We start from the raw sequence: 27058 nt of genomic DNA, 5'->3' as shown, positions 1-27058 counted from the left end.
GAGATTCTTGGTGCGGGCAGATGTGGAACTCCTTATACCAATGATAGGGCCTAATACTATGCAAGATCTAGCTCATACACAAGTCCTCTCTTGCTGATGGGACCTGGTATGGTGGAGCTTAAATCTCCTGCTCCATCAAGGTATGCTTTTAATTAGTCAGGTGCATGTAACCCAGATAGCACAGCAACGGATGCAGTAGAAGTGCGCAAATTGAAACCTAAATCATTAGAACTAAGGACTGAAACATGAGAAAAGTTGATTTGAAGGAAGCCTTTTAAACATTTCCCTTCTAGTAGCAACACCACATCAAATTCCCTTTTTTGATTGACTTTCAAGGTTCCAAGCACTCAACATGACAGGTCAGACGGCTTTTAAGACAGAGACAGGACTGGAACAATATGTTGCCAGAAATGAAACAGCACAAAAGAAAACACAGGAAAATAATTAAAGTGAAGGGGGAAGAAGCCAAGGGGAAAGGGCATCGAGCCAGCCGCAGAGCGGAGAGGGGAGCGGTGAGTGGGGAAAGAACCAGCAAAGCAAAGAAAGCAGATATAGAAATCAAAGCAAGTAAAAACTGCAGCTGTTGGGAAGCATTAGAACACTTATAGTGACAAAAGGAACTGGTTACATTTGTAGCCCAACAACGACAAGCCAGTTTCAAAGGAGAGAGACTAAAGAGAGCCAGCACTCAAAACTGGAAATGCCTTGCGCAAGGAGTCAAACATCTGCCCAGGGGTGGCATCAGCACGCTGCTTCGCATATCAGCTCTGATCGCTTGCCCCAGCCTCCTAACACCTCTCTCCATGCTAGCCTAATACTCTGTGCTCCTTCCCTCCCTGCTCTCCCCATTTCAATATCCGTTATCCTCCTTCCTCTTGTACACTCACCCCCTCATGCCATTCCCCCTCATCCATCCCTGTGCCCATCATGAATAGAGAGAACACAACTACTGAAAAGAAATACAGCTAACAAGCCAGGTGTCCCTCACTGCCCCCACCCCTTTGCTTGGATGCTGGGCCTTTTCCCCCTAAACCTGCATCTGGCTTTTTGCCCATCTGGACTGTAAACTCTTTGAGGTAGGGAAGCATCTTTGTAGGAGCTTTTCCAGTCCCCACCACCACAGTGACTTGACTGGGGCTTTTGGGCACTACTGCAGTACAGATAAATGCAATCTGGCCTCGGAGAGGCAGGGAGTAGACTAATACCCAGAACTTCCATCACCCCCATGAATACATAGGGCTCCCTCTCACCCCGCTTTGGGAAACTTGGATTTTTTCGACTTCTTTTCCTTGTCGTAGGAGTCATCCTTCTTCTTCTTCTTCATCTTTTCACCTCCTTCTTTCAACTTCCGCTTCTGGGGATTAAACACAAGCCAGAGTCAGAGGCGGTGGGCTGTACAACGGTGACCTCTTGTCCCTGGGAGGCCCTTTTAAGCACTACTTCTGATTCGCCACTAACAGCCGTTGAATGTCTCAAATCAACCCCCGCTGGATACTAACCCATACCACGTACAAATAGAACAGCACATAGCTACTGTCTGCTCTAGCACACACTATCTTAGCTCTTCTGGGATCCCTCTAGCTAAACCCAGCACCACATGAAGAAAGACAACTGAATTTCTCGCCTCCCTTTTATTCAGGTCAGTTTAGTGCTGGTGAAATGTGCCTGTTTGATAGCCCTGGAGGTTTAAACCCTTCAAACAGCTGGTACCATAGGGCAGTAGCACAAGCTTCCCCAGCAGAGCCTCCCTTCCCAACATACCTCAGCACCAATGTGAAGGGCTCATCTCTGGGGCAAGAGAGGAGGCTATTTCCACTCAGGCCTGAGCGTTCCTGCTAAGATTTACCACCTCCTACGGGTGATAATTGTGGTGCCATTTCTCTTCTAGGAATGAATGGAGACCACCCACTCGTTCTACACAGAACGAGCTTCCTCTGGGTTACTACCAAGCAGGACAGGATTTGAACCAGTGATCTGGGGCTAAACGCTCCTAATATCTCCATAACCAAGCCCCCCAAACCAGCCAGAAACCCAACCAAAAGTTACAAAACATTATTTCCCTTGCAGCAAATCCAACCTATCCACCGAAATTTAATGACAGAAAATACTCCCTAATGGCAGAATCTCTGACCTTGGGAGATTTCTTCTTTTTCTCTTTGATAAAGTCATCCTCCGATTCAGATGCCTGTCGGAACTGCAGTGTTCCTGAGTTGATGTAAAACCCTCCATATTTTGTAGTTAGAGAAGCTGGAACAAGCTCATCGTACTGGGAACAAAAGAAAGAACCATCTATTAGTGGTGTAAGTTATTCTGTTCCCATGTTAGATAGCAGTGGGACGGCACGCTCCCACTCCCCACTAACAAGTCTCCTTGTGGGACAGCGTGTCTGAGAACTAGGGATTCTCCCACCCTGCAGATGCCCCTGGAGTTGTCATTGCACTGCCCCAGCATGCTCTTTCCCTGCACTGCACGAACTCTCCCACATGCCCACCTGCAGCCCTAGAAGCAGCTGAATTTACAGCCCTTCATTCATTACTCACCGCTTCAGAATTATCAATGAAGGAATCAGATTCGTCGTACCCATACCCCATATCAATCAAGTCCTGCATACGGTCCTTCCTGCGTTTCTTGCCACCCTGAAATGATAGAGATCGATGACATCCCCCTCTCTCCTCAGTCTATTGCAGGGACCAGTCCTGACACAGGAGGCTGGCACTTCTCAGCCTAGACAGAGGTAGCGCTCCCTCTTTTCACTCTTCACGTCGTTGGGAAGGGACCTGGCTGAGTGAGCGCTGGGGCTGGATCCCAGGCTTCTCACACACATGAGTACAGACCTCCTCCAACAGGAAGGGGTGCTACTCTCTGATCATGTAACCAGAGTAACATTGAGTTGAATTTATTTCTCCTCCATTGGCATGAGCAAAACAGCAATATAAGAAAGGCAGACAGAGACCTTAGTACCAGTCTTTAAAAAGGCACTCAACACCTACGAGCCCAACCCAAAGTGACAAAAACCCTGCACTGTCACGCCTCTTCCCCAGACCATGCCCCTAAAGCCACCCCCTTAGAACAGATTAACCATTGGAACAAGTTACCAAAGAAGATGGGATTCTCCACCACATCAGGTCTTCAAACCAAGATAAGGTGTCTTTCTAAAAGATCTGCTCTAGTTCAATCAGGAGTTAGAGGGTCTGACACAGGAATTCCAGAGTGAAATTCTCTGGCCTTTTTATGCAGGTCAGCCTAGATGATCAGTTTTCAAACTGTGGGGCACGACCCAGGAGATTATCGGGGGAGGAGAGGAGCGCAAGGACCTGACTGGTTAGGAACTTTTGTTTCTTCAAAGTATTGTTGATAAAGTAAGAATTCCTCTCACAAGCTGAGTCACCAGCTCCCGCTGTCGTGGCCATGCTGGACGATCAAAAAGGGAGGGAGGAGGAGCAAGGGCGCATGACCTCTTCCTTGGCAGGAGGGGCCCCATTCCAGCTCACTCGTCTCTACAGAGGCTAATGTGCATGCACCCCCTTTGGAGGTGGTTCCTCCCTGCCTAGACAGACTCTTGCGCATGCATGCTGGGGATTGCACCAGGGCCAGAGGTCCCTGTAGCCTGTGAGTGATTCTGGGGGCGGTCCCAGGGTGGGGGCAGAGCCCGACTGTCTGTGTCCTGCTGGGATGCTTACAGGCTGGAGAGCAGTGGGGCACCCTGCCAGGATGGGCTCCCAAACCCCAGGCATCCGTGGAAATACCATTTCTTAGGACACGAGACATGAATCTCCTGGGGGTGGGAGGTGCACGCAGCAAAAAAATGTTTGGGAACCTGCAGCCTAGATGGTTATTATGATCCATTCTGGCCTTAAGATCTATGAATATCTGTGTAATGTTTATCGTGCAACGTATTGAATTTAACATATTGTCCATTCAAATTTCTAATTTAAAAAAATACAATTTGATACGAGGGCTGGTGGAACAGCAGAATACAATCTCGTTTGTGTATTATTTGAGGAATTTTACCAGTATTCATCAAATACATTTCTTCAAAGGGTATTTGATCAACTACAGAGCTCATCAGATACCGCAAAAGTTATTAATTGAATATATTATTCATTTTATACTCAATAACATTTGTTGAGCGATGTCTGCCAGGTACTGTCTGTGACAGACTGACAGTATCCTGGATAAACCTCAATGAAGTAAATTAAACTTTATTGAATTAAGTATAACATCTTTAGAACACATTGTATTAGAAATTAAAATGTTTACGTACTATTGTGAAATTATATGGAACTGCTTTAACAAACAAGATTAATACAATCACTGGAAGGTACTAGGTACTTCAAAGGTCTTTTTGGAAAGCGTGAAGTGGATTTCCTAGGAAGCCCCCTGGCATGAGGGGAATGTAAATTCTCCCCTCCAAGCCAACCTTCTGAAGATATCTAATGAGACGCATTGGGAACTCCAGATCAAAGACCCCTGAAGTGTATAAAGGATGAACTGAATATGCTATGAACATGTTTGTTCTGACCTGAAGTTGTGATGAACTGGTCACCACAAGGAATCCCCCTTGAATGGGGGTTTGAAGGACTGTTCCTGCCAGAAGCCATGTTAGGGCTGGGGTTAATTCTGTTGGCTTATCAGCATGCAGGTAGGCTGTTTTATTGCTTTTAATATGTTTTCTCTGTAATGCTTTTTATCTTACAAATAAATAGGCTTGCATAGGAAGTGCTGTGTGGTACCTTGTAACTAGCAATTACACCCATTAACCTTCTCTGAAAAGAAAGCAAACTGGTGTCCCTGGTCAACCTGTCAGTTCAGGGAAACACAGTGGGGGTAGGGAAACATGCAGCCTGGACATACCCCAGTCAGAAGGGAGAGGGACATGGATCTCATCCAAAAAATGGTTGGGGTGCTGGAAGCCAAGAATGGGTGCCCTTGCTGGACCACTGAGGGGAAACACAAGTGCAGTTGCCCTGAACTATGACACTATCTAGTCAACCCTACTTACTGGCAGCCCTTGCTTTTGTTAAACCTTCTTTTCTTAGGACAGATCATGCTGTATATTTTCTTGTGTGGTCTTCAGTGTCTCTTTACCTTCTCCCGCTTCCCTATCATTTTTTCCTCCCTCTCTTCCTTCCCATGTTATTGTGGTGTCTACCTCCTCTCCCCAGGGTTGGCAATTTCCCAAGAAAAACTACTTTAGGACAGGGAGCTGGTAAATACCTGGCTTAAACCCAGTTTAAATCAGGAAACTGGGAAAAATAATTGCATTAGTGTTCAGCAAGTATAGAATGAATCTTTTCAAGCGTTGGACACATCCATTCAAAACTGAGGAATAGGCTCAGTCCATCCACTCTATCAAAGCTGGTCTTCTGCTACAGGACACTTTGTGCCCAATGGACCTGGACTGGTAGCGTGAAACTGTGCGCTTTTGATGGCTTAATGTTTCAAGCCTACAACTCTGCATTGTCGTTTTCATATAATCAAATGTTTTCAACTTTTCTTTATAAAATATTGAAAACTGAAATGAGTCATGATGTGTAATTTCCTTGAGAAAATACCAAACCAGAAGTACACAGATTTTACACTGTTCATTATTACAATTACATATATTAAACTTATGCCCACTGCAGTTTTACTCTATATTTGGACAACCCTAAATTAACCTCTCAATCTACTTCCTTATGTAACCACAACTGGAATATGTAACTCAAACTAAGTGTAATGTGGTGTCATTAACTAAACTGTTTTTAAAATAGAAAAGGCTTTAAACTGGGACTAACTAGTTTTTCCCAGGCCAGTAAAAACGATAATTTTAGTTGGTAAAAACCGTATCGGGTAAATACCATGCCATCCCTGCCTCTTCCATATTTCCTCCCACCTCTCTCCCCCAAATCTAATAGCATATTTCTTTTGGAACGTCTCATCGATCTCTTCCTCATGTCTACACTCAGACCCCTACAAACACCCACACCAGGACCCAATAGCCAGAGGACTCAAATTTCTGACCACAGCAGAGTATTACAGGTGACAGGAAAGGAGATAGCACTGGGATCCCTACTGAGCTGATATCCCTGGACTCTGTTTGGAGCCTTTGTCTTTCACATTAGCCTCTAACTAGTAAGTGCCTGATAAATTTGAAGCCTTCTGCCCACAAAAAATCCTCAAGAGAAGAACCATTAGCATCCCTGCAAGCAACACCACAGTTAATTGACCCAATTCTTATCAATTTCACTGTTGTCCACAGGATTCACAGAGCAGCAGTGAAGACTAGCACCACTCTGGTTGCAGTTTGTCAAAGTTCTGAGTAGCAACAGAAGCTCTGAAGCTGTCTGCAGATTTAAGATGACAGCATAGCATCATTTTACACATGGTTTAACATTTGGAAAGTGGCTTTTACCAACATAAAGGCTAGGATTTTTTTTTTTTTTAAATGAAAGCTTAGATTCAACAGAATTTGATAGCACTCTACCAGGAGAATTCTCACTTGCCCTGGGTGAACGTACTGTTTGAGCCCTGCTTGTTATTGTCATGGACCTCTTTAACCTTAAAATCTAAGGCATATCCACCAACTGAAAAAACAGGAGAGTTGTTTATGGAGAGCTGCAGGGGCTATTTCTGATGACACCTTATTTTACCACCATCTGGATGATTGAGTGAATAGCATGTTAAAGAAATTCTTTGAATTTCTTTAATTCAGAATAGCAGAGCTATTTTTACCTAGCCTTCTGACTGCAGGAAAGCAGGGGGACCATGCTACTCTACCACTCCCTAGTCTCCATTTTATTAATACCCCGCTCCAGAAAATAGTAGAAGTATCGACCCTTCAAACAATGCTGAAAGCTTTCCCAAGCAATAACACAATGAAATTGAAACCTAATTCTTGTCAGTTTCACTGCTGGGACCTGAGGGCCTAGACAGCATGTGTAAAAAAGAGCAGTGAAGCTGACAAGACAGGTTATTTTTCCACACTGTGGTGCAGCTTGGCAAAGTCCTGTATGATAGCAGAGGTGCCAAAGATGCATGTGTACAGACTTAATAGACAGCACTACATTCTTTCATACTCATTTCATATTAAGAAGGTATATTCACAAAGGCTATTTTTCCTTTAAAAAAAAAAAGTTTCCACCCTGCATTAGTTGATGGCACGTCACTAACAAGTGAAAATGAGAAGCCTTCACTTATTGTCCACAATTTGTCTTTACTAATGGACAATAGGACTGAGAAAACCAGAGAAAGTTATTTTCCAGCTGGATAAAGGATCTCACCAGAAGTGGAGCATAAGAACCAATGGCCTTTATTCCTAATAAAATACGATTAGCAGAGAGGCAAGAGGTTGGAGTGGAAATTAAGCTAATAGAATTACTCATTATGGTAGAAGAGAGTGTAGTAGGAGGATAAAACACATACGTATTTCTCTTCAAACTTCCTGGCAAGAGCTTCCACTTTGTGTCTTTCCTTTTCTTCATCATTGAAGGGATCACCAAGGTCTTTCTTCTGTGAAAATGAACAGAGGCAAACATAAGAATCGACTCCATCACACTGTCTTACTGAGAAGTCCCACCACAAGCAGAGCCTCTGAAAAGAAGCTTAGCCAAACCATCTTCAATATGCTGAAGCGCTGTTTTCAGTGGATATACTACTGCAGCTCTTTGCACAATGACAGAACCATTTTAGGGGTTCTCAGAGTGCAAGGAATAACCAGCAACAGAGAATATACACAAGGATTGAAAATTTATCCAGACACTCACTGGCCAAGAAGTCAAATTACTAGCCAGAGAGAGGCCAAAAAGGCGAAGTAAGCCTTCCATCACCCTTCATTGAGGTTTCATGAGAAACCCAAGCCTCCATGGACAGTTACAAAGGAAAAGAGGGTGCTGGGATTCATTTCAGGACTCTGCTCATGGATTTCATCTTTTGTATTACTGCTAGCTAGCAGCTGACTAATCTGAATGCTCATTCCTCTTTTCTCCCTCGGGCAGCTAGAAGGAAGGAATTTGCTCTTGTTCTCTCCTCCAACTTGTTACATCCCCCAGAGTCCTGGCTGCCACACACACAGAAGCATATGTTCTCCCCACTCTGCCTCCCCATAGCTTCTGTCCTTCAGGTTGTCCTTGCATGTAAATAGTTTCAGTGCCTGCCACTGCTGCTCCTCAGAGTTTTCTCAAGCAGCTACATGAAACCATCAGTTGACTGCCCAGATGGTTCTGGACAACAGACATGAAACTGACTAGAACTTGTTAGTTTTCCCAAGCAACACCATAATGATGTTATCAGCAGTAGCACTAGAACCATCCATTGCAGATTGAGGAAATCAGTATTTCTACAGATCACATTAACAACAATTCTAGCTCTTGCAGAGCACTTTTTGTCTTTTAAATCTCAAAGTGCTTTACAAAGGAGATCAGTTTTAATTCTGAAGCACTTTGCATTTAAATTACATTATTTAAAATCAAAGTTTAGTTTCTGCTGAAACTGACTGGTGAGCCCTCTTAAGGAAAAAGTTTCCTACTCACTACTGGCAAGCAAATTTCTCAGGTGCTGACTGACAGCAACTTATGTACAAAGCAGGAATCAACAGAGAATGCTCAAATTGAAATATCTGTGTACAGTATGAGCCCGTCTCTCTGCAGATTCCCACTATACAAGCTGTACGGAGAAGACCTGCTTTCAATGTTCTTTTAAGGATATTCATGTTTCAAGCAATCCAGGTACCAAAAAAGCACTGCAGTCAGTCTGGATCAAGTCAAATCATCATTATATGACATTGTTGTACTTTCCAAACAGCGTTTTATCCATTTCAAGGGAAATTCTAATAACGCAAAAATATAAAGGGAATGCTGTCCAGCAGTAAGAAGTCCTGGTTTCTAATCCCAGTTCTATCACCAAGTTGGTGTGTGATCACTGACAAGTCATTTCACCTCTGTGCCTCAGTTTCCTTCCCCATCCCTAAAATAGAGATAAAACATACCCAGCTCCCAAGAGCGTTGTAAGAATATTGTGAAGCAATCTGAAATCTTTAGTTGAAAAGTGTACGTTATTAGGTGCTCACCTTGTCTCCTGAGGAAATACCTTTCACTTTCCCTCGAGTATTCTTCAGAAGCTCTGGGTAGAAGAACTCTGGGCACCGTTTGTGATCTGGCTCAAACAGGGTGAGTGTGATGCGAACTGCTGCTGCAGCTGAGTCCTGGGGCTGCTCTGCTCCTGCAGCGTCCTCTTTACGAGGCTTCTTCAAGAAAGTGTTGCTTAGTGGACCTGGCAAAGAGGTGAACTGAACCCTGTGGGGTTCCGTCATGGCTATTAGCAAGTCTTAGCAGGTCTCATGGCATGGTTTCCATTAGTTCAGAGAAGTTCTGGTGAAACCTTGTGCATGTGCATACATGGGGATTTTAATCACAAGGACAAACACAGAGATGTTTAAGGATACAGGAGCACATTGGAAGCAGAAAAGATTATTGAGTTGGAGGTTTCTTTAAGGAATGGCAAAAACTGGCTCTCTCACAGCTTGCTGCATTCATCAGAGAAAGGCTGATTCTCAGAGCAGAAATACCTCTGAAGTTTGCGGGCCCCTACATTTTAATGTCGGTCCATCTATAACGTTACTGCTTTAATGCTGCAAAACTCCATTTCTACAGGGTGGCGAGAAAGGAAAACAATAATCTGGTGCACAGTGCAACCTCCAGAAAACCAGTTTTAATATGCCTGAACACTCCTTTGTCACAAATGTCGGTCTGGACTGTGCCACGTTGCATCAGAGCGTTGCCCTTGATGGCAGATATCAAGATGCAAGGAGAGCCAAATACACCTGTTCCTCCTCTGCATTGGGCACAGACACATGCTTGCTACTGTCAGATGCCTGGTCCATGCCCGAAGATCAGCACTCACAAGACTGCCTCCCAAAGAAACTTCTTCACATTTCTGACTGGAAAGGAAAATAAAAGAGCCAGCTTAAACACAAATGGATTTTTTTTTGAGGGGATGACACCACCCCACAATCCAGCTCAGATAAGTGTGTAAGCTCAGGAAGAAGCCTAAAAATAAATCACCTCAGTGACAACAGGTACCCGGCTCAGAAGCTGATCCCCAGAGAGCTTCCAGGCCACAAACCCACTGGGGGAAGATACCACCTGCTGCCTCACATGCTCCACCTCGCCCCTAGAGAATGGGGGAGCCTATGGCCCAGCTGCCCGATGCAGCCCCAGGGAATGGGGACACCCTCAGGCCGTGTATCTGATCCAAGCCCAAGGGAATGAGACCCCAGATTGCCCGGGGGGAGGAAGGGCCTTTCGGGCTAGACGCCCCAGTAGAGCCCAGGGAAAGGTAACGAGGGCGGAAAGAAAGGAGAACAGTGGCTCTAGGGGAGGCACTGGGATCCCCTGTAGCTGGTGCGCCCGAGGCTGCCCCGCGCCGCCCCCGGGGGCGGCCAGGAGAGGGACCTGGGCCGGCTACCCGCGCCGACCCCGGTGGGAAACGGACAAGGCTTGACCCAGTCACACCGCTACCCAAGGGAGGTGCCTGTGCGCCAGGCTCTGTCCCGCTCAGGCTCGGACTTACCCGCGCTCCAAGCTCGACCGCCTCCGCTCACTCCCAGGCCGGATCCGTTCCCTACTCCCGTATCACGTGCCGGAGGCGCTACCCCGCGCCGAGGCGGTCGGGCAGGGTCACGTGATACTCCCGAGCCCAATGGGCGGGGAGAGGGCAGTCACGCGCGGAGGGAGCGGCGCGGTGACAGCGCGCCTGGATCACGTGACGCGGTCTGCCCTATCCCGGTGGCACCGCCCCCTCCGCTGAGGCTGGCCGCGGCGTGGGTGGTGCCCCTCCGGCCCGTCCCGGCAGCCCCTGCGCCGTGCTGCTGCTGGCTGAGTCGGTAAGATGGCGGCTGTGAGTCTGCGGCTCGGAGACTTGGTGTGGTGAGTGTGGGGGCCGGGAGGCTGGGGCAGCGGGCGCGGGGGTTGGCAGGAGCTAGCCCTGCAGGGGGTGTGGGGTTGGGTGATACGGGAGTGGAGGTAGAGAGCGGGGGGCTGGGTGGTACCGGAGCGGGGGCGTTACCGGGCAGACGTAGGGTTGGGGGGAGGGTATAGGTGGTACCGGTGAGGGTAGGCACCCGGGTGGGGTAAGCCGGGCTCTCTCACCCTGAAGTGTTGACGAAGGGGTTGGGAGCGAGCCCCGCCTTCCCGATGTGAAGCGGCCCGGGCTGTTGTTCTGGACGGGTCAGGGCAGAAAGCAGGGTGAGAGCTGGGACACTTGCCCCAGGAGCGGGCCGAGCAGTTGAACAAGAGGTGTCAGTTTGGAGCGGTGACAGTGGCGAGATGGTGCAGAGCACTGGCCTGTTGCCTACACATCACTGGGGGCAGAGAGTTGATGGGGGAGTTGTATGGGTTTTGGGGGATTCTGGGGGGGGGGGCGGAATAGCATCAGAGCCTCGATTGGTCGGGAGGTATTGGGTTGAGGACAGGGTGGGGTACAGAGCAATGGGTCTCTATTTCAGGGTGCAATGTGGGGCAGGCTTTGCCCGTGGGGTGGGTAATGTGCTGTTACGTGGGAGTCTTTAGGAGTAAAAGGGATAGAGAATCATTGCCTTAGCATTTTTGGAGCCAGAAGACAGGGTGAGACAACCATCTAAAGAACAGCAAAAGTAGAGGAATGAGGCAATGGGATGATTGCTAGGAGGATGTTGTTGGATATACAGGAGTCACCTGGGGGTTGTGAGCAGGGCAAGGAAGGGGGGGTAATCATTAAGATCTGGGTGCCACTTATAGGGAGTGATTTATGTGATAAGCAACACAATATAGGAATGGGATTTTTTTTTCCAGGTTGGGATATCCCTGTTGGAGCTCACAGGAGCAACTTTCCCCTGTCACCTGTGCTTTATCCCCCAACACAATTGAGGAGTCATGGTCTCTATGCTTCCAGCTCGGGAGGACTGATGGGGCCTCCTTCAAAGCTTGTTAGTACTGCTCCTAAAGCGTACAGGCTTCACTGTGCTTCTAGATGGCATTGAATGACGGGTTAGGCATCACACTAGGGCCTGCAACAAATAGCTAATCCCCAACACGCAAGTGTATGCATTTATATTTATATCCCAGATAAAAAGAAGTGCGTGGTCCAGGCTGACAACTGCAGTTTCTCATCCGAAACATTGACAGTGGTGTGAAGTTGTCTAATTTATATAGCAAAGTAAGTAAAGGTTGATTCCTTTAGCTGAACTTGTTTCAAATGAGTGTTTTGGGAGTGCACTGCTGTTAGTGATGTTTCTGAATGCAGATCATCCAGCTTTTGAGTTTGATACATGGCCATGTAGTCAAGGCACAGCCGCTAGGCCCACCCAAAAAGAGCTATAGCCATAAGACTTGGAGGGAGATGGGAAAGCAGAATAACCTTGATAAAAGGAGAATTGATGGATGCAACAGTAAAAGAAAGTCGTGGTTAGTGTCCTTCTAAGCAGTGTTTTTGTCATCACCAGCTTGCCCTCTCTGCGGAAGCCTCACCTCATGGATGTTGACATGCTACTTGCTGAGAATTTTAGTTCAGGAACTGGCAGGCACTAAGGATTCTCTGCCAGTCTCATGCAAGACAGTGACTGATGCCAGATAAGGTTTTGTGAACATTTGAAGCCTGTGTGACAGGGGTAGGAAGACTATGCTTTCATGCTGACACCGACCCCCGACCCCCTTCTGTGAGGAAATGCTTTGGTTTAGACTTTGTGATGAAACTTGCAAAGGCAGGAAATAAACTTTTCTGTGTTTCTAGTGGGCCTACAGTATGTTTCACAAATCTTAGGAGCATGATGAGCGGCTGAAAAAAGTGATAATGGAAGTAACCTTGCAACCTTTGATATAGGCATTCTTATCTTAAATTATAAAATAGTACATTTTAGGAATCACAGCTACATGAATTGGAAACATATGATGCTTATTAGACTGTTCTGTCCTGAAAAGTCTTAAGTTATGAATCCAAACTCTGGATTTCATATTGATGCAGGCAATTAAACTAGACGTTTGTAAGGGAGGAAAGAAATGTCATCCAGTTTTACCAAAGTACTAAGAGCTTTAGTACTGATCTTCCAGGTGCTAGCTTTACCATCTCTATTCTTAATGACTTAGGCCCTGATCCTGTAATGTTCTCCATGTGAGTGGTCCCCTGTACCCATGCAAACTTCATTGCAGCTCAGCATGGCCACAGCCGTCTGCTCACATGGCACTTGGGAGCATTGGTGAGTGCTCTTCCAAGCTGAACAGTACTTTTTGTCCTGGTAGGCTTTGTGGTTATATTGTGTAAGCTCTGACTTTTGAAAATAAATTGCAGTGGAAGCAGATAGAAGTGGAGCAACTGTCTTTTCTGATGCTAGTGGCTGATCTTTTTGTTTTTCCTTAGGGGGAAGCTGGGCCGGTATCCTCCTTGGCCAGGAAAGGTGAGTCTGCTTCTATCCTGAAGGGAGCAGTTCATGAAAATAATTCCAGTGAAGATTTAAGATTATTATCGTTTTCGTCTTAAATTTTTAGCTAAGAAGCTTTTTGGCCTTAATTGTGAACCAGACTATGCATCAGGGATTTTACTTGACTCAGAAGTTCAGTCTGTCAGTAACAGCTGTTAGTTCAGATGGAATGAAAAGCAGTACAAACCAAATTGTCAGAATCTGGAACTGATTGTATCAGGAGAGGAGAGTCCAGATTCCCAAACTAATACTTAAAGTTACAGTTTTGTTATGTTCTTTGGGAGAAGACACTTGGGTGATTGTGGATAAAAGTTCTAGATATGGAAAGAAGATTTTGTGTTTAAAGTCAGATTGTAGGCACTGTTTATATACTCCCAAAGAAGTGTTCTATTTTCTGCTTTTAGTGTAGATACATGTGCTGACCTAACAATATAGGCGAGGTCTTCAGGACAAAAGAAAAGTGTTTTCCTAACTTGTTAGCTTGAGTTAAAATCCAAAAGAAGACAAAGCAATTTGTAGATTTTAATGTGATCTGCTAACTCATGTGAAGACTTTGAGAGTCTATGGTTTAACTTGTTCTAGTAACTTGTGTTAAAATTACAACCACCTTGTCTTCATTCACATTTTAACTCTGAGAGAAACACCCTTTTCTGTACTGAAGACTAGGCCTTAGGTAATAGTTGCCTTATGGGAGCAAAGCTCTGTAAACCCAGCCTGGTTTTCCAAATTTTAAAAAGATAATTTACTCCTAAGGGATAGGGAGAACCTCATGTTGCTGATCTTTTGGAACAGTAAAACCTCACTAAAATTACACTGATGCGTGTGCCTGAGCTCATGCAACACAGGTATAATTTTGTAGCTTACAGTGAAGTTCATTCATCTTTACTCACATCTGTCCTCTCTCAGAGATCCAAAAGCCCCACAACACCCAAAGGCATGACTATTTAAAACAAAAAAAAACCATGAAAATCATGGAATTCACAACAGCTGTGACAAAAGTCCAATCTTATCTCCTGAACAGCAGGCTAAGCCTATAATGCGATAGGGTGATTGATGCTAACTCTAGGCATAGTGCTGTGAGTAACAAAGAAATATATGGATTGTGTGCTTGGGAGGAAGACCTTTGCTACCAGTACAAGCCCACTCCTCACCACCATTTTACTTTAAAAATATTTTTTAGCAAAGAACCATGAAGTCGATTTCTTTTTCATAGACTGAAAACTTCAAAAAGCCACAGAATTCTATTGCTGCCTCTCTAACTAACACTGTCTCCTGTCTTTGCCCATCAGATCGTTAATCCGCCTAAAGACCTGAAGAAGCCTCGTGGAAAGAAGTGCTTCTTTGTGAAGTTTTTTGGGACAGAAGATCAGTACGTACCCACTCTCTTCATCTGATGACAATGTTGGCCTTTAAATCACAGGGCTTTCCTGGAAGAGTTTTATGCTAGCATAATAAGGTGTAGCTCTGAGAAAGATTGCCTTATATTATCTATATATAACTATTATTCTATGATGTAGCTTCTCATGTGGGTGTTTGAGGGCTGCAAAGACCTTCTCAAGCATGTTTTGATTTTAGGTGCTGCTGTGACAGGGAGTTCTGGGTAGTTGATCTCTTGCATGGGCGTAGGTGTGCCTGTTAATGTTAGTGCAACTGTCAACATTTTTCAAGTATAGTTTGTGGTCTCTCTTGTTTCTCCTGCCATAAATATAAAGTGGTTTTATTCGCATCACTCATAAAGAGAACACTTTATGATGTCTGATGGCATAAAATGTGCTTGTTTTGCATTTGGGAAGACTGTGCAACACGGGGTGGTAAAGTTACTGTAGGTCATTTTTCTATGAAGTAGCGTTTTGTGATAAAGGCACATGCCAAAATGAGAAAAATCACTAGTCTGACAATTACATACCTGCTGTTATTACAAATAACTTAAGATTCCTGGAACTGAAATGTTAGCAAACACTACCACCACCCTGCTGTGTTGTTTATTTTTTATATTTGAAGTCATTTTTAGTCAGTTTCGCTATTTCCCTGTGTAGTCATTTAGCAAGGGGAAAAAAACAAAAAACAAAAAAAACCTCGTTATGAACACCAATAAGTAGAAAAACCCTTTACTTTTTTGAAGGACTTAAACAAAAGTGAGGACATGCGCATTAACAAGATGCTCTGACAGGAAATGGAAGTTTTATTTTTTAATTGTCACTTTTTCAAAGCATAATGTCAAAGCTTCACTGTCCCTTTAAGGACTGAGGTCATGTAACCAGCCAGGACTAGAAATGGAAGCTGCATACCAATAAAATGGAGGCTACTGGCTTTCAAATAATGTAAAAATGGTGTCTTTATGAGCTGATTAGTTATGATTTCTTGTGAGCTAAAGTTGTTAGTAGTCAAAGAATGGATATTTTCATTCCTTCACCTCGATCACTGTAATTCTTGGTTATAACTAAGGAAAATATTTTGTGGTAGGTTTGGACAGGGAGAGGGGGATTTTGTCCAAACGACAGCTTTAGAAAAACTGGTCGTAGATCTGGAATGCTCCACTTGAGATTAGTGGACAGATAGCAAGTTAGGAGGCCAAAGCTACAAAATATAAGTGGTTTATCACATGATTCTGGAGTTCAGGTTAGGAAAAATCCTATCATGTGGCAGACTGGAACAGCCGAAAACCCAGCTTGTGAAATGTAATCATTTCCTGGTGGATAATCACAGGATTTAAAAATCCTGGTTACCCTAACTGATGGGTGTGTGCAACTTGAAGTTGGAGCAGAAATTAATACTGTCCTTCCACCTCAATTTTCTTATAAACTCCACTAATCAAGAGAAGAAATGGATGCCTTCTATGGCTCTGTTATATCTCATACTGGACCTTGTGGAGAATGCATATGTTTAGATCTGTTTGCTTATGCCAAAAAATGGGAAAATTTTCTCATCATACAACCAGATTTGAGATTAGATTCTTAAACCAGTTGCCTTAAACTCCAGCAAGCTGGGAAGGAGAAATTTCATGGTTGCAGAAATAAAGTAATTTATTCCATAGCTGGCTTTTATCTTATTTAATTGTTTAGATTAGTATACAAAAGTAAAAACAACAAGGAATCCTTGTGGCACCTTAGAGACTAGCACATTTATTTGGGCAAAAGCTTTCGTGGGCTAAAACCCGCTTCATCAGATGCATGGAGTGGAAAATACAGTAGGCAGGTATAAAAATACAGCACATGAAAAGATGGGAGTTGCCTTACTGACTGGGGGGTCAGTACTAACAAGGCCAATTCAATTAGGATGGATGTGGCCCATTTCCAACAGTTGACAAGAAGGGTTGAATATCCTAAGGTGCCACAAGGATTCCTTGTTGTTTTTGCTGATATAGACTAACACGGCTACCACTTGGAAACCTATACAAAAGTAAAAAGTGATGCATCTAGGTGGAGATAAGTGCCCTGGCTGAAGATAATAAATCTGAAAAATATTAGTAAGACAGCTGAAAACATCTCCCCTGCCCCACCCCCATCCCGATCAGTCTCCATCAAACTATGTGTGCTCGGTTACAAAGACCTAGTACTGGACTATTCTAGTGTAATTAACGCCCAGTTTTGCCTGCTTAAGTTTTTGAGATGGCATTAGCTATAGTATCATCCATATGCTAATGACACTTGGCTCTACAGCTTATATTGTCTTGGTTTGGCAGAGATGGGGATCTGGACAAAAGCCATTCTGGCTTATGTTCGGTGTATATATACACAATGGAGGAGATGCTGGCTGGCAGGGGAAAGCATTTTGAGGAACTGTTGAAGTCTCACTGCTCTCTCAGTTGAGGACATTTACCTATCCACTGGCAAAAGGGTCTACAATCTCAGGTTGTTGATGGACTCCTTTCTACTCAAGATTCCCAGATGGCAAATGTGGCCAAAAATGCCATCTTTTCATTGTATGCTAGCTGAAAGATTGCAGTATTGTCGTCTCCGTGCCTTTGTCATCTTGAGGCTGCAGTGTGCCCTACCTAGGATTAAGCGTGAAGGCTGCTTAACTCAAAAATGAACACTGGTGCAAAATATGACAGCCAACTGTTTGAGCAGAGTGGATGGGTAGGAACGTGTTATACCTGTGACTTGCATGCTGCAGTGCTTGTTGGTGAAACTTTCAGGTTCTCCAAGATCCTAAATCGCTTAGGGCCCAATTTAGAAGAGACTTCCTCTTCGTTCCTTGCTCACCACAAAGCTTATGTTCATGTGCAATGATAAAGCTAACTTGTCCCAAGGGCAAGGCTACAGTGAGCAAGGATAGGGTGTTCAAGATTGCAGAACTGGCTTTGGCCAAAGATGTATAAACCTGAGCCTGGCTGCATTCAGACATCCAGCTTTTCACAGGCTTCCTGCTGACGGTTACTCCGTGCATTTAGCCTCTTGGTAAAGTTTCCATTGTCTCTGCCCTTAAAGTAATAGTGCTCCTAGAAGGTGTCTTGCTAGCATGTAGGAAATGTTAGAACATAAGCATGCCCATACTGGGTGAGACCAATGATCCATCTAGCCCAGTATCCTGTCTTCTGATAGTGGCCAATGACAGGTTCTTCAGAGAGAATGAAAAGAACAGGTAATCATTGAGTGATCCAAATCTTAAAATGTTTTTGCATTTTAACTTAAGGCCCATGAAGTGCACCCACTACTTCTGGGGGCATTCTGCTCACAAGATTTTAAAATTCTGCATATTTTATTTGTCAAAATAACACACTATAATCACACTGGTTTTGATTATTTTGGTAATTTATTTAAACTACAATACAGTGGATGGAGAACGGGAGTGAGGAGCATTGGAAGAAATCCCCAGACCCCCTTGCCTAATAGTAATGTAGCTAGGTTTGACCCTTTATTTCTAGTTATTAGTCAACAAATATGTGCAGCCATATGCTCCATGTTACATCATAGGCGACTGAAGAGCAAGTGAAGGCTGGGGAATCAAACTCACAATTTATATTGGCTACTTACCATCTTCAGAAAGATCAGTAGCAAACAGTTCATGGAGCACATTTTGATAGGAATTTTTTTCAGTTCAAAAACGTAGACCAGTTCTAATCAATAAAGGACAATAAGCATTTATAAGGCCTTTACACCACTCTGGCAATGTAGAGGAGCCTTAAAACTTTTACACCTGTTTTATACTCCTGGATGAATTCATAGAGAATGGGAACAATTCACTAAGCAGACAGGCTGCTACGTTCTGCTCTGCCTGAGGCCACAGAGCCTGCCCCACACTTATCTCCTCAGAAACACCCTGAAGCCCTTGCTCCTCCACGAGGCGCACACTGCAATAGCAAGTGAGAGGGACAGAGTGTGTATCTGTGTGTCTCTCTCTCTCTCTCTCTCATGCACGACTGCACATCCTCCCCCCACAGCGGTGATTTACGTCTCTACAGGTTGCTCTGGGCACCTGAACCGACCTGCCTGTGCTGCCGGAGAGGGGCACGTGACTGCTCTTGCAGCTTCCCTTTGCTTCCCCATCAGAAGTCATTTTTCCATGGGGAAATAAAGAAATCTGCAGGGGACATGAATTCTGCGCATGCACAATGATGCAGTATTCCCCCAGAGTAACCCATACACCATAACGATGGGGACTTTATCAGTGTCTGCAGTAGTAATATAGTACTTGCACCTTGCTCTGAAGTATTCAGTAGTTATGATACACATATTGTTGGTTATATAGCTCACTCACTGGCTCCATGAAAGGGAGTGAGATGTTTCAGACTGCCTTAGCGTTCATTTTGGAAGTTGGGAGATTATTAGCTATTGCTCTAATTCTGAAGAGAAATAACACTCTGAGGCTAGGTCTATACTCCCCGCCTGAATCGGCGGGTAGAAATCGACCTCTCGGGGATCGATTTATCGCGTCCCGTTGGGACGCGACAATCGATCCCCGAATCGACGCTCTTACTCCACCAGCGGAGGTGGGAGTAAGCGCCGTCGACAGAAAGCCGCAGAAGTCGATTTTGCCGCCGTCCTCACAGCGGGGTAAGTCGGCTGCAATACGTCGAATTCAGCTACGCTATTCACGTAGCTGAATTTGCGTATCTTAAATCGACTCCCCCCTGTAGTGTAGATATACCCTGAAATGTCTTTCCTTTCTATTCCCCCAAATCCCAAGGGAAGTCCCATATACCCTTTTCGCAGCACTAGAAACCTTATAAGTAGGTTGGGGTCTCTAAGCTCTGCTGGAATATATTAAGCAGGTCTCTCTCAAAATATTGGTATAGATAAGCTCCCTCATCCACCCAATATATAATTGTGTTCCTAGGTATACGATCACAGCCCATTTTATTTCCCAAGCCTACCGACTTGTCATAGGAAGGCTTAGTGCACCCCCACAATAATAACACAAAATAAGGCAGGCAAGGAGAACCCTAACATGTCTTTCTCAGACAAATGACAGGACTGAATCCCGTAAAAATCAAACTCTGTGAGAGAGACCCAAGGTGTGCTTCATACAATTCAAAATAGTTCTGCATGCAGTGGTCTATGCTCAACTAGAGGAACTTGGCCTATCTGCAATTAGTTTTGGCAAACAGACATTAGCTCTGTGCTATGACAGTGTCACTACCTATAGACATGGAGCCATTTCAGTGAAATACTGGAAAGTACACTGCAACCACCACTACCTGATAAATACTACCATGCTCTTTCACTTACTCACAAGCCTTACAGCTTGAAAAAAAAAATCTTAAGTATTAGTGTATTATCAAAATTTTATTGTTAACATCACCCCATAACATCTTTCTGAAGTACCAGTGTACAAACTAAATAACCTCATCAGGAATAGGGACATCTGGGCTCACTTCCTGACCTGAGCTCTCCAAAAAAAAATCAAAGACAAATCTTGCCATCCAAGATAAAAGTATAATATGAAGACTACTTGAAAGATACAAAAATTATGGCCTTAGCAAAACCGTGTTAGCAGTTTCACCAGCCCCCGTATCCTTCTGTGATGCCAAAGCTTAAATTCTGCCGCTGCTCTTTCCTGGACCCAAGGGTTCTTCATGGGATAGTAGAGCTTTCTGCTGCAGCCGGTTGGAATGTTCACCAATGATCTTGCATTCAGAAACAATAATTTGGAATTGGCCTGGTGGTGAATGTGGGGCTTTTGAAGGTCTGATCAGGTACTTGAAGCTAGGGTTATGTTTCCTATGGGTAGGGTATTTAGAGCTTGGGTTAGGATTTCTTTGGACAGGGTACTCGGAGCTAGCATTAGGATTCTTGTGAATAGGTCTCCGTGATCTAAGGTTAGAGTTCATATGGGTAGGGTACTTGGTGCTAAGGTTAGGGTTCCTATGGGGATACTTTGTGCTAGCGTTAGGGTTCCTATGAGGGTGGGGGGAGGGACACAAGGGTTAGGGTCCTGTGGGTAAGGTACTTGGAACTAGTATTAGGGTTCTCGTGAGCTAGAGTACGTGGACTTAAGGATATTCCTATGAATCATGTATTGGAGCTAGGGTTAGGGTTCCCAGGGGTAGGGTTGGGGTTCCTATAGGTACAGTACTTGCAGGTAGGGTGAGGTTCCTATAGTTAGGGATCCCCATCCTAAGGCTAGGGTTCCTGTGGGTAGAGTACTTGGTGCTAGGGTTCCTGGGGGTGGGGTGTACTTGGCACTGGGGTTAGGGTTCCTATAGGTAGGGCTCTTTGCCTTGAATTAGTGTTCCTACAGGTAGGGTACTTGGAGCTAGGGTTATGGTTTCTATGGGTAGGGTACTTGGAGCTAGGAATAGGGTTCTTCTAGGTCTCTGCTCTAAGATTAGGGTCTTTTGGATAAGCTATTTGGAACTGGGGTTAGGGTTCCTATGTTTCTGTGACTTGGAAATAGGATTATGGTTCCTTTGGGTAGGTGATGTGGATTTAGGGTTACAGTTCATGATTAGGGCACTTTGAGCTAGGGTTAGGGTTCGTATTAGCAGGGTGCAAGGAGCTGGGATATGGTTCCTATGGGTAGGGTCTGTGGAGCTAGGTTTAGGGTTCCTATCGATAGGATCTATGGAGCTAGGCTTAGGGTTCCTATATGTTGGGCTCCCCACCCTAGTGTTAGTGTTATAATGCCTAGGGTTTTCATAGATTAATAGACTCTAGGACTGGAAGGGACCTCAAGAAGTCATCGAGTCCAGTCCTCTGCCCTCATGGCAGGACCAAATACTGTCTAGACCATCCCTGATAGACATTTATCTAACCTACTCTTAAATATCTCCAGAGATGGAGATTCCACAACCTCCCTAGGCAATTTATTCCAGTGTTTAACCACCCTGACAGGAACTTTTTCCTAATGTCCAACCTAAACCTCCCTTGCTGCAGTTTAAGCCCATTACTTCTTGTTCTATCCTTAGAGGCTGAGATGAACAAGTTTTCTCCCACCTCCTTATGATACCCTTTTAGATACCTGACGACTGCTATCATGTCCCGTCTCAGTCTTCTCTTTTCCAAACTAAACAAACCCAATTCTTTCAGCCTTCCTTCATAGGTCATGTTCTCTAGACCTTTAATCATTCTTGTAGAGTTCCTATGGGTAGAGTGCTTGGACCTAGGATTAGGGTTCCTGTGGGTAGGTTGCTTGAACCTAGCGTTCAATAAGGTTAGCACTTATTTTATGTTATGCCTCAGAAAACTCTCTTCTGGATACTTGACCTTCCTTAGCTATGAGATCACAGCCTAATATGTCATATTTGAGAGCACTTATGCTAGGTCATTGTTTTTTGAGGCATGCATGGGTAGCTATGAATGGCTTTGTTCTGTGATGTAGCTTTATTTTTATAGTACCCTACAGTATTGGGTGCTTTACAGACATTTAAGAGGACAGGTCCCTGTCCTGGAGAGATTAGATAAATCTATGGCATGTAGAAAAGGGATAAACTAGGGAGAGGAATGCAGATTTTTTTTTTTCTTATTGTGTGTCTGTGACTTTTCTAAGCCCTTGCCTGCTTGCCCTTATTCCTTAGTCCTTTATATAGATCTTTAATCCTTGTCTCCAACAGTCCCAAGTGTCTGTGTCTGTCTCCCCTAGAACCCCGCCTGATGTATAGATCTTGTTTCTCCACTACCAAAAGAATAGTGAGCAAAGAGCTGGTGTACATATGAAGGAGGTGGGGAGTGGGCAGGTACACGCATCAGAGGCAGTTGGGCGGAGAAAATGCAATGGATTCCCCCTCCAATAAGTTTTTGAGGAACAGACTACTGGAAATAAAGTGATTTCATTGAGGGGCCCAAATCTGGAAGGAAGTTGTGGGAAATGCTTCTTAAATGACTTCATTGACTCGTTTCCCAACATTCTTATCACGCGTACATGTGTGAGAGAGCGAGCTAACTAGCTTTTCATAGACCAACACTGCCCAGCTTCCTAGTGATTCGCTGTCATTTGAGGTCCCTAGGGTGAAGGGTTTCATGCTGCCAAGAGAGATTCCCTGGACAATTTCTAGACTGTTGTCTGAGAATCACTGACTTCACTCATTATATTGTGCTAACTCAAAAGTGGGTATGAAGGGGGATGTAGGATGAGGAAAAGGATTCTGTAGGGTGCACAGAATGGAAAGCATTGTGATCTTCCACCTTCAGGGCTACAGTGGAAACTCTAGAGCAAGAACCTGCTTGCAGTAAGTGGAAAGTGTGTAAGTATGCTTCCTGCATAGTGAAACCTGTACTAACTGCAATCTCTAAGCAATAGTTACCTGCTCTAACGGCCATGAAGTTTCTGATCTCTCCTATATTAAGTCCTATGTGAAAAGTATCTACCTGTGAAATGTTTGCAGTCCCACACTGAATGATCCAGGGGCTCATTGTATACAATGGCCCATGCTAGTGGAAAGGAAGCTGCTTCACCCAGGCCTTAAGATGGTAAACTGGTCATTGCATCATGAAAAAAGAGCAAATAGGAACAGGCAAAGGGGCAAGACCCAAATGTGAAGTGGAAAGAAAAATTCATCCATGAGCATGAGGCTGGGAACTCTGCTATTTTCCTGTGTCCTAAACAGATCCAGGAGACACAGGCTATTTGCTATAACTGGTCAGAAAACCTTGATGCGGAGGCCAGAGACTTTAAAATGAAAAGCAAAGAATGATGAGATCAGTGAAATACTCTGGGCTTTAAAACTGCACAGATGAACATTCTAAAAAGCATTGGGGAATTATGATTTTTAAGGCAGGTGGATGGAGAAAAGCTGCCTCACGCCACGGGTTGTTTTTGAAGCTGTAGTAAAATGAGAACAGATCTCGGGTAGTCTGGTTCCATCATGCTGATAATATATGGAACTGGGATAAGATTGCTTGTCTGAGCAATGGAAAAACAAACTAGAAAAGTGAGCCAAAGAGCTCCTAGATATTCTGCTGTGGTAGCACAACTGGAAGGTGAGAGAGAAAAGCACTGAAACTTTTTAAGCATTATGAAACACTTCAATACTGAATGTACCAGTTATGTGGAGGAGGTCCAATTGAAAATAGAGGAATCATGCCATAATGGGTGAATTTCTAATTTCTATTTATTGAAAAATGAGCTACTGAGGCATCATGTCTTAAAAATTGTGTTCAGTTTATAGCTATGTAGATATGATTCTTGAAAATATGAAATTGAAAAGGCTTCCTGTGAACAGCAGCACCTATCTGCAGGAGATAACCATTGCTGGGGATAATCAAAATGTTTAAATCTTCTACCACTGACATTTAACATCTTTTGTTTTTCAATGGTGCCCATTTTTAAAATTCATTTCCCTGCCTAATGCTGTACACTGAGCTGCTCCCTGATGAAAAATGCTGATGGCTGTTCCTATTCAAAAAAGTTTCTAATAAATAGTGCACAGAACTCTACTCTCCCCAGTAGTAATGTGGAAAGAGCACTGCAGCCACTTAACTGATCAGCAGCAGATCAGCTGAAGTGCCCTTTTCAGATTTTGTGATTAGATGAAGGTGGTCTCAACGCTTTATGAGGCAGTTGGAGAATAGGTGGAAAGGCACTGTGGAGCTACAGTCTGGAATGAACATTTTGAATTGGTAGAAGCGGTGGACAATGTGAAAGAAGGCAATCATTCTGCCTGAGAGCCTACCCATTTCAGAAGTGTCAGGGAAAACCAGTACAGCAGCAGTTATAGGGAGAACATTTAGGAGTTTCTTCACAAAGCAGAAGAGAGCTCTGCTCTGACGTTACTACATTGTAAAACACAGTGGTGCGAGCCTCTCTTAAACACACTGCCAGCAATTGAGGATAAATTGCTTTTTTCATCAAAAGTGAAAAATGTCAGTTTATTACAAGGCATTTGATCCTTTGCGTGTCAAAAGTGTGATGTGCAGTGAGTTATGGTGTGTGTTCTCCTTCTGTTTGTGGTGGTCACCCATGTGTTACAAAATCTAAATTTGACAAATATTGTCTATTCTTCCAGCCCTCATGGGGATTTATACATACATACACAGTACTAAACAAGAGTAATCTTGTCTCTGACCAAAAGATTGTTTTGTCAGAACTTTTAAGTGGCCTCCTGTTGCAACAGTCCTAGGAATAAAATCCCACATTGGGTTTGTGGGTTTTTCCCCACACCAGTACAAGAGCAATCAGTAGTGCACTTATAAATGTATGTGCTCACATGTGGGCGCAATGGCAGAGCACATGAATGGTGCCCAGAGGCGAGTTTCATTTACACAGTTGGGTATGCTACTTGTTGGGAAGGCTGATGAAAGACTTCAGTGAATGTAGGAGTTGGAGCCATCAGGGAAGAGGGAACAGAAGTGAGTTTGCTGGTATGGTCAGTCCAATGTGGCCATACTATTGTATATGTCAGTTTTATCTCTACATGGTGGGGTTGGGTGAGGAAGTTGATGTGTATTTTGATTGGAAAATGTATCCGTGGTTACATTTTTCTGACATTTATTATCAGTGCTTGGATCAAAGTGGAACAGCTGAAGCCTTATCACGCCCACAAAGAGGAAATGATCAAGATTAACAAGGGTAAGCGCTTCCAGCAGGCTGTGGATGCTGTGGAGGAGTTCCTTAAGAAAGCCAAAGGCAAGGACCAGGTGAGTGGCTTTAGCTTTACTTTGTGTGCCAAAGTTGGGCTTGACGTGATCAGTAACCAAGCTTCTGTTTTACCTTTATTAAAGCTGGTGGCCTCTAGCTTTAAATTTTCCATAGAAGAGTGGTCATGATGGCCATGATGCTAGTTGGCACTCATAGTACTTTCCATCTTCTAAGCACTTAATCAAACATGAATTTCCCCAACTCCATTGTGAAGTAGGTAAGCATTAACCTCTTTTTTACTAATGGGGAAACTGAGGAAGAGAGGCTAATTGACCACACAGTAAATCAGTGCTAAATCTGGGGTTAAAACTCACTTTCTCCTAAACCTTTGTTTTAGAGTACATGATTCCCCCAGTGATGCTTCACATGGCGTGTTCTATGAACCAGTTTTTGAAACTGATACATTTGACATAAATGCTAACTTCAATAACTTCAAACTCAACAGCTTCAAAGAGCTAATTTTTGTTGGACCCGGTGCTGTAATGTGACTTTGAACCATCAGTTTCCTGATAATCAGCATTGGATTCTCGGTATCCCTGGGTTTTTTATGAAAATCACTCAAGTTTCTCTCTCTCCCTTCCTTGCAATCTTCTGTTCTATAATCTATCAGGCGTCTTCCCATAACTCCAGCGAAGAGAAGAACCGGCGTAATTCCAGTGAGGAGAGAGGCAAGCAGTCTGCTGGTGAAGAGAAACGCAAAGCTGGTTTGTCTGAAGGGAAGTTGAAGAAGAGCACAGGGGAAGGGAAGAAGCGAGCGTCTTCTGTTTCATCAGAGCGAGGCTCAAAATCGCCCCTGAAAAGAGCACTAGATCAGAGCCCCCGGAAGCGGGGACGGCCTCCCAAAGATGAGAAGGTTTGTGTTCTGCATGTCCTGCCATGACCTGTGGACTTCACTGATGGACTCTAGGGATGGTTGGCACTTTGGTTTACAGGCCAAAAGGAAGAGTTCAGCTTTGTACCATTTGTAAAGCTGTTTGTGTCGATTCTTCTGAATCTATTAGCTGACCAGGTTATTGTTAGAACATAAGACCATAAGAACGGCCATACTGGGTCAGACCAAAGGTCCATCAAGCCCAGTATCCTGTCCTCTGACAGTGGCCAATGGCAGGTGCCTCAAAGGGAATGAATAGACAGGTTATCATCAAGTGATCCATGGCCTGTCACCCAATCCCAGCTTCTGGCAGACAGAGGCTAGGGACATCATTCCTGCCCATCCTGGCTAATAGCCATTGATGGACCTAGCTTCCATGAATCTATCTAGCTCTCTTTTGAACCTCGTTATAGTACTGGCCTTCACAACACCCTCTGGCAAGGAGTTCCAGAGGTTGACAGTGCATTGCGTGAAAAAATACTTTCTTGTGTTTGTTTTAAACTCGTTACCTATTAATTTCATTTTGGTGGCCCCTGTTCTTGTATTATGAGAAGGAGTAAATAACACTTCCTTATTTACTTTCTCTATACCACTCATGGTTTTATAGACCTCGATCATATCCCACCTTAGTCGCCTCTTTTCCAAGCTGAAAAGTCCCAGTCTTATTAATCTCTCCTCATACGAAAGCCATTCTATACCCCTAATCATTTTTGTTGCCCTTTTCTGAACCTTTTCCAATT

At 44.2% G+C, this 27058-nt stretch overlaps 2 protein-coding genes across 20 annotated transcripts in view; one reads left to right on the top strand and one right to left on the bottom strand.

Moving 5' to 3' along the window:
- UBN1 (ubinuclein 1) overlaps positions 1–10688 on the bottom strand; it is a 36791-nt gene extending 26103 nt beyond the window's left edge. For 3 of the 7 annotated variants that reach the window (XM_065558736.1, XM_065558738.1, XM_065558737.1), the window contains exons 1-6: positions 10549–10688; positions 9047–9916; positions 7405–7491; positions 2541–2636; positions 2132–2266; positions 1251–1354 (exon numbers count right to left, since the gene is read on the bottom strand). In XM_065558736.1, the coding sequence (XP_065414808.1) occupies positions 1251–1354; positions 2132–2266; positions 2541–2636; positions 7405–7491; positions 9047–9289 (665 nt within the window). In that variant the 5' untranslated portion in view covers positions 9290–9916; positions 10549–10688. The remainder of the gene's footprint in view (positions 1–1250; positions 1355–2131; positions 2267–2540; positions 2637–7404; positions 7492–9046; positions 9917–10548) is intronic. The other 4 variants (XM_065558739.1, XM_065558741.1, XM_042861597.2 and 1 more) reach the window with 3 other exon arrangements.
- A 77-nt stretch (positions 10689–10765) lies between these two features.
- GLYR1 (glyoxylate reductase 1 homolog) overlaps positions 10766–27058 on the top strand; it is a 32831-nt gene continuing 16538 nt past the window's right edge. For 3 of the 13 annotated variants that reach the window (XM_065558753.1, XM_065558750.1, XM_065558748.1), the window contains exons 1-5: positions 10773–10904; positions 13369–13405; positions 14719–14798; positions 25308–25446; positions 26058–26300. In XM_065558753.1, coding sequence (XP_065414825.1) covers positions 10867–10904; positions 13369–13405; positions 14719–14798; positions 25308–25446; positions 26058–26300 — 537 coding nt within the window. In that variant the 5' untranslated portion in view covers positions 10773–10866. Of the gene's footprint in view, positions 10905–12080; positions 12172–13368; positions 13406–14718; positions 14799–25307; positions 25447–26057; positions 26301–27058 lie in introns of all 13 variants that reach the window. The other 10 variants (XM_065558759.1, XM_065558755.1, XM_065558758.1 and 7 more) reach the window with 6 other exon arrangements.

Source organism: Chrysemys picta, chromosome 10 (genome assembly GCF_011386835.1).
Source record: "Chrysemys picta bellii isolate R12L10 chromosome 10, ASM1138683v2, whole genome shotgun sequence".
NCBI classification, from domain to species: domain Eukaryota; kingdom Metazoa; phylum Chordata; order Testudines; family Emydidae; genus Chrysemys; species Chrysemys picta.
The sequence above is the reverse complement of the archived record's forward strand: the minus strand, read 5'-3'. Positions and strand labels throughout refer to the sequence as shown.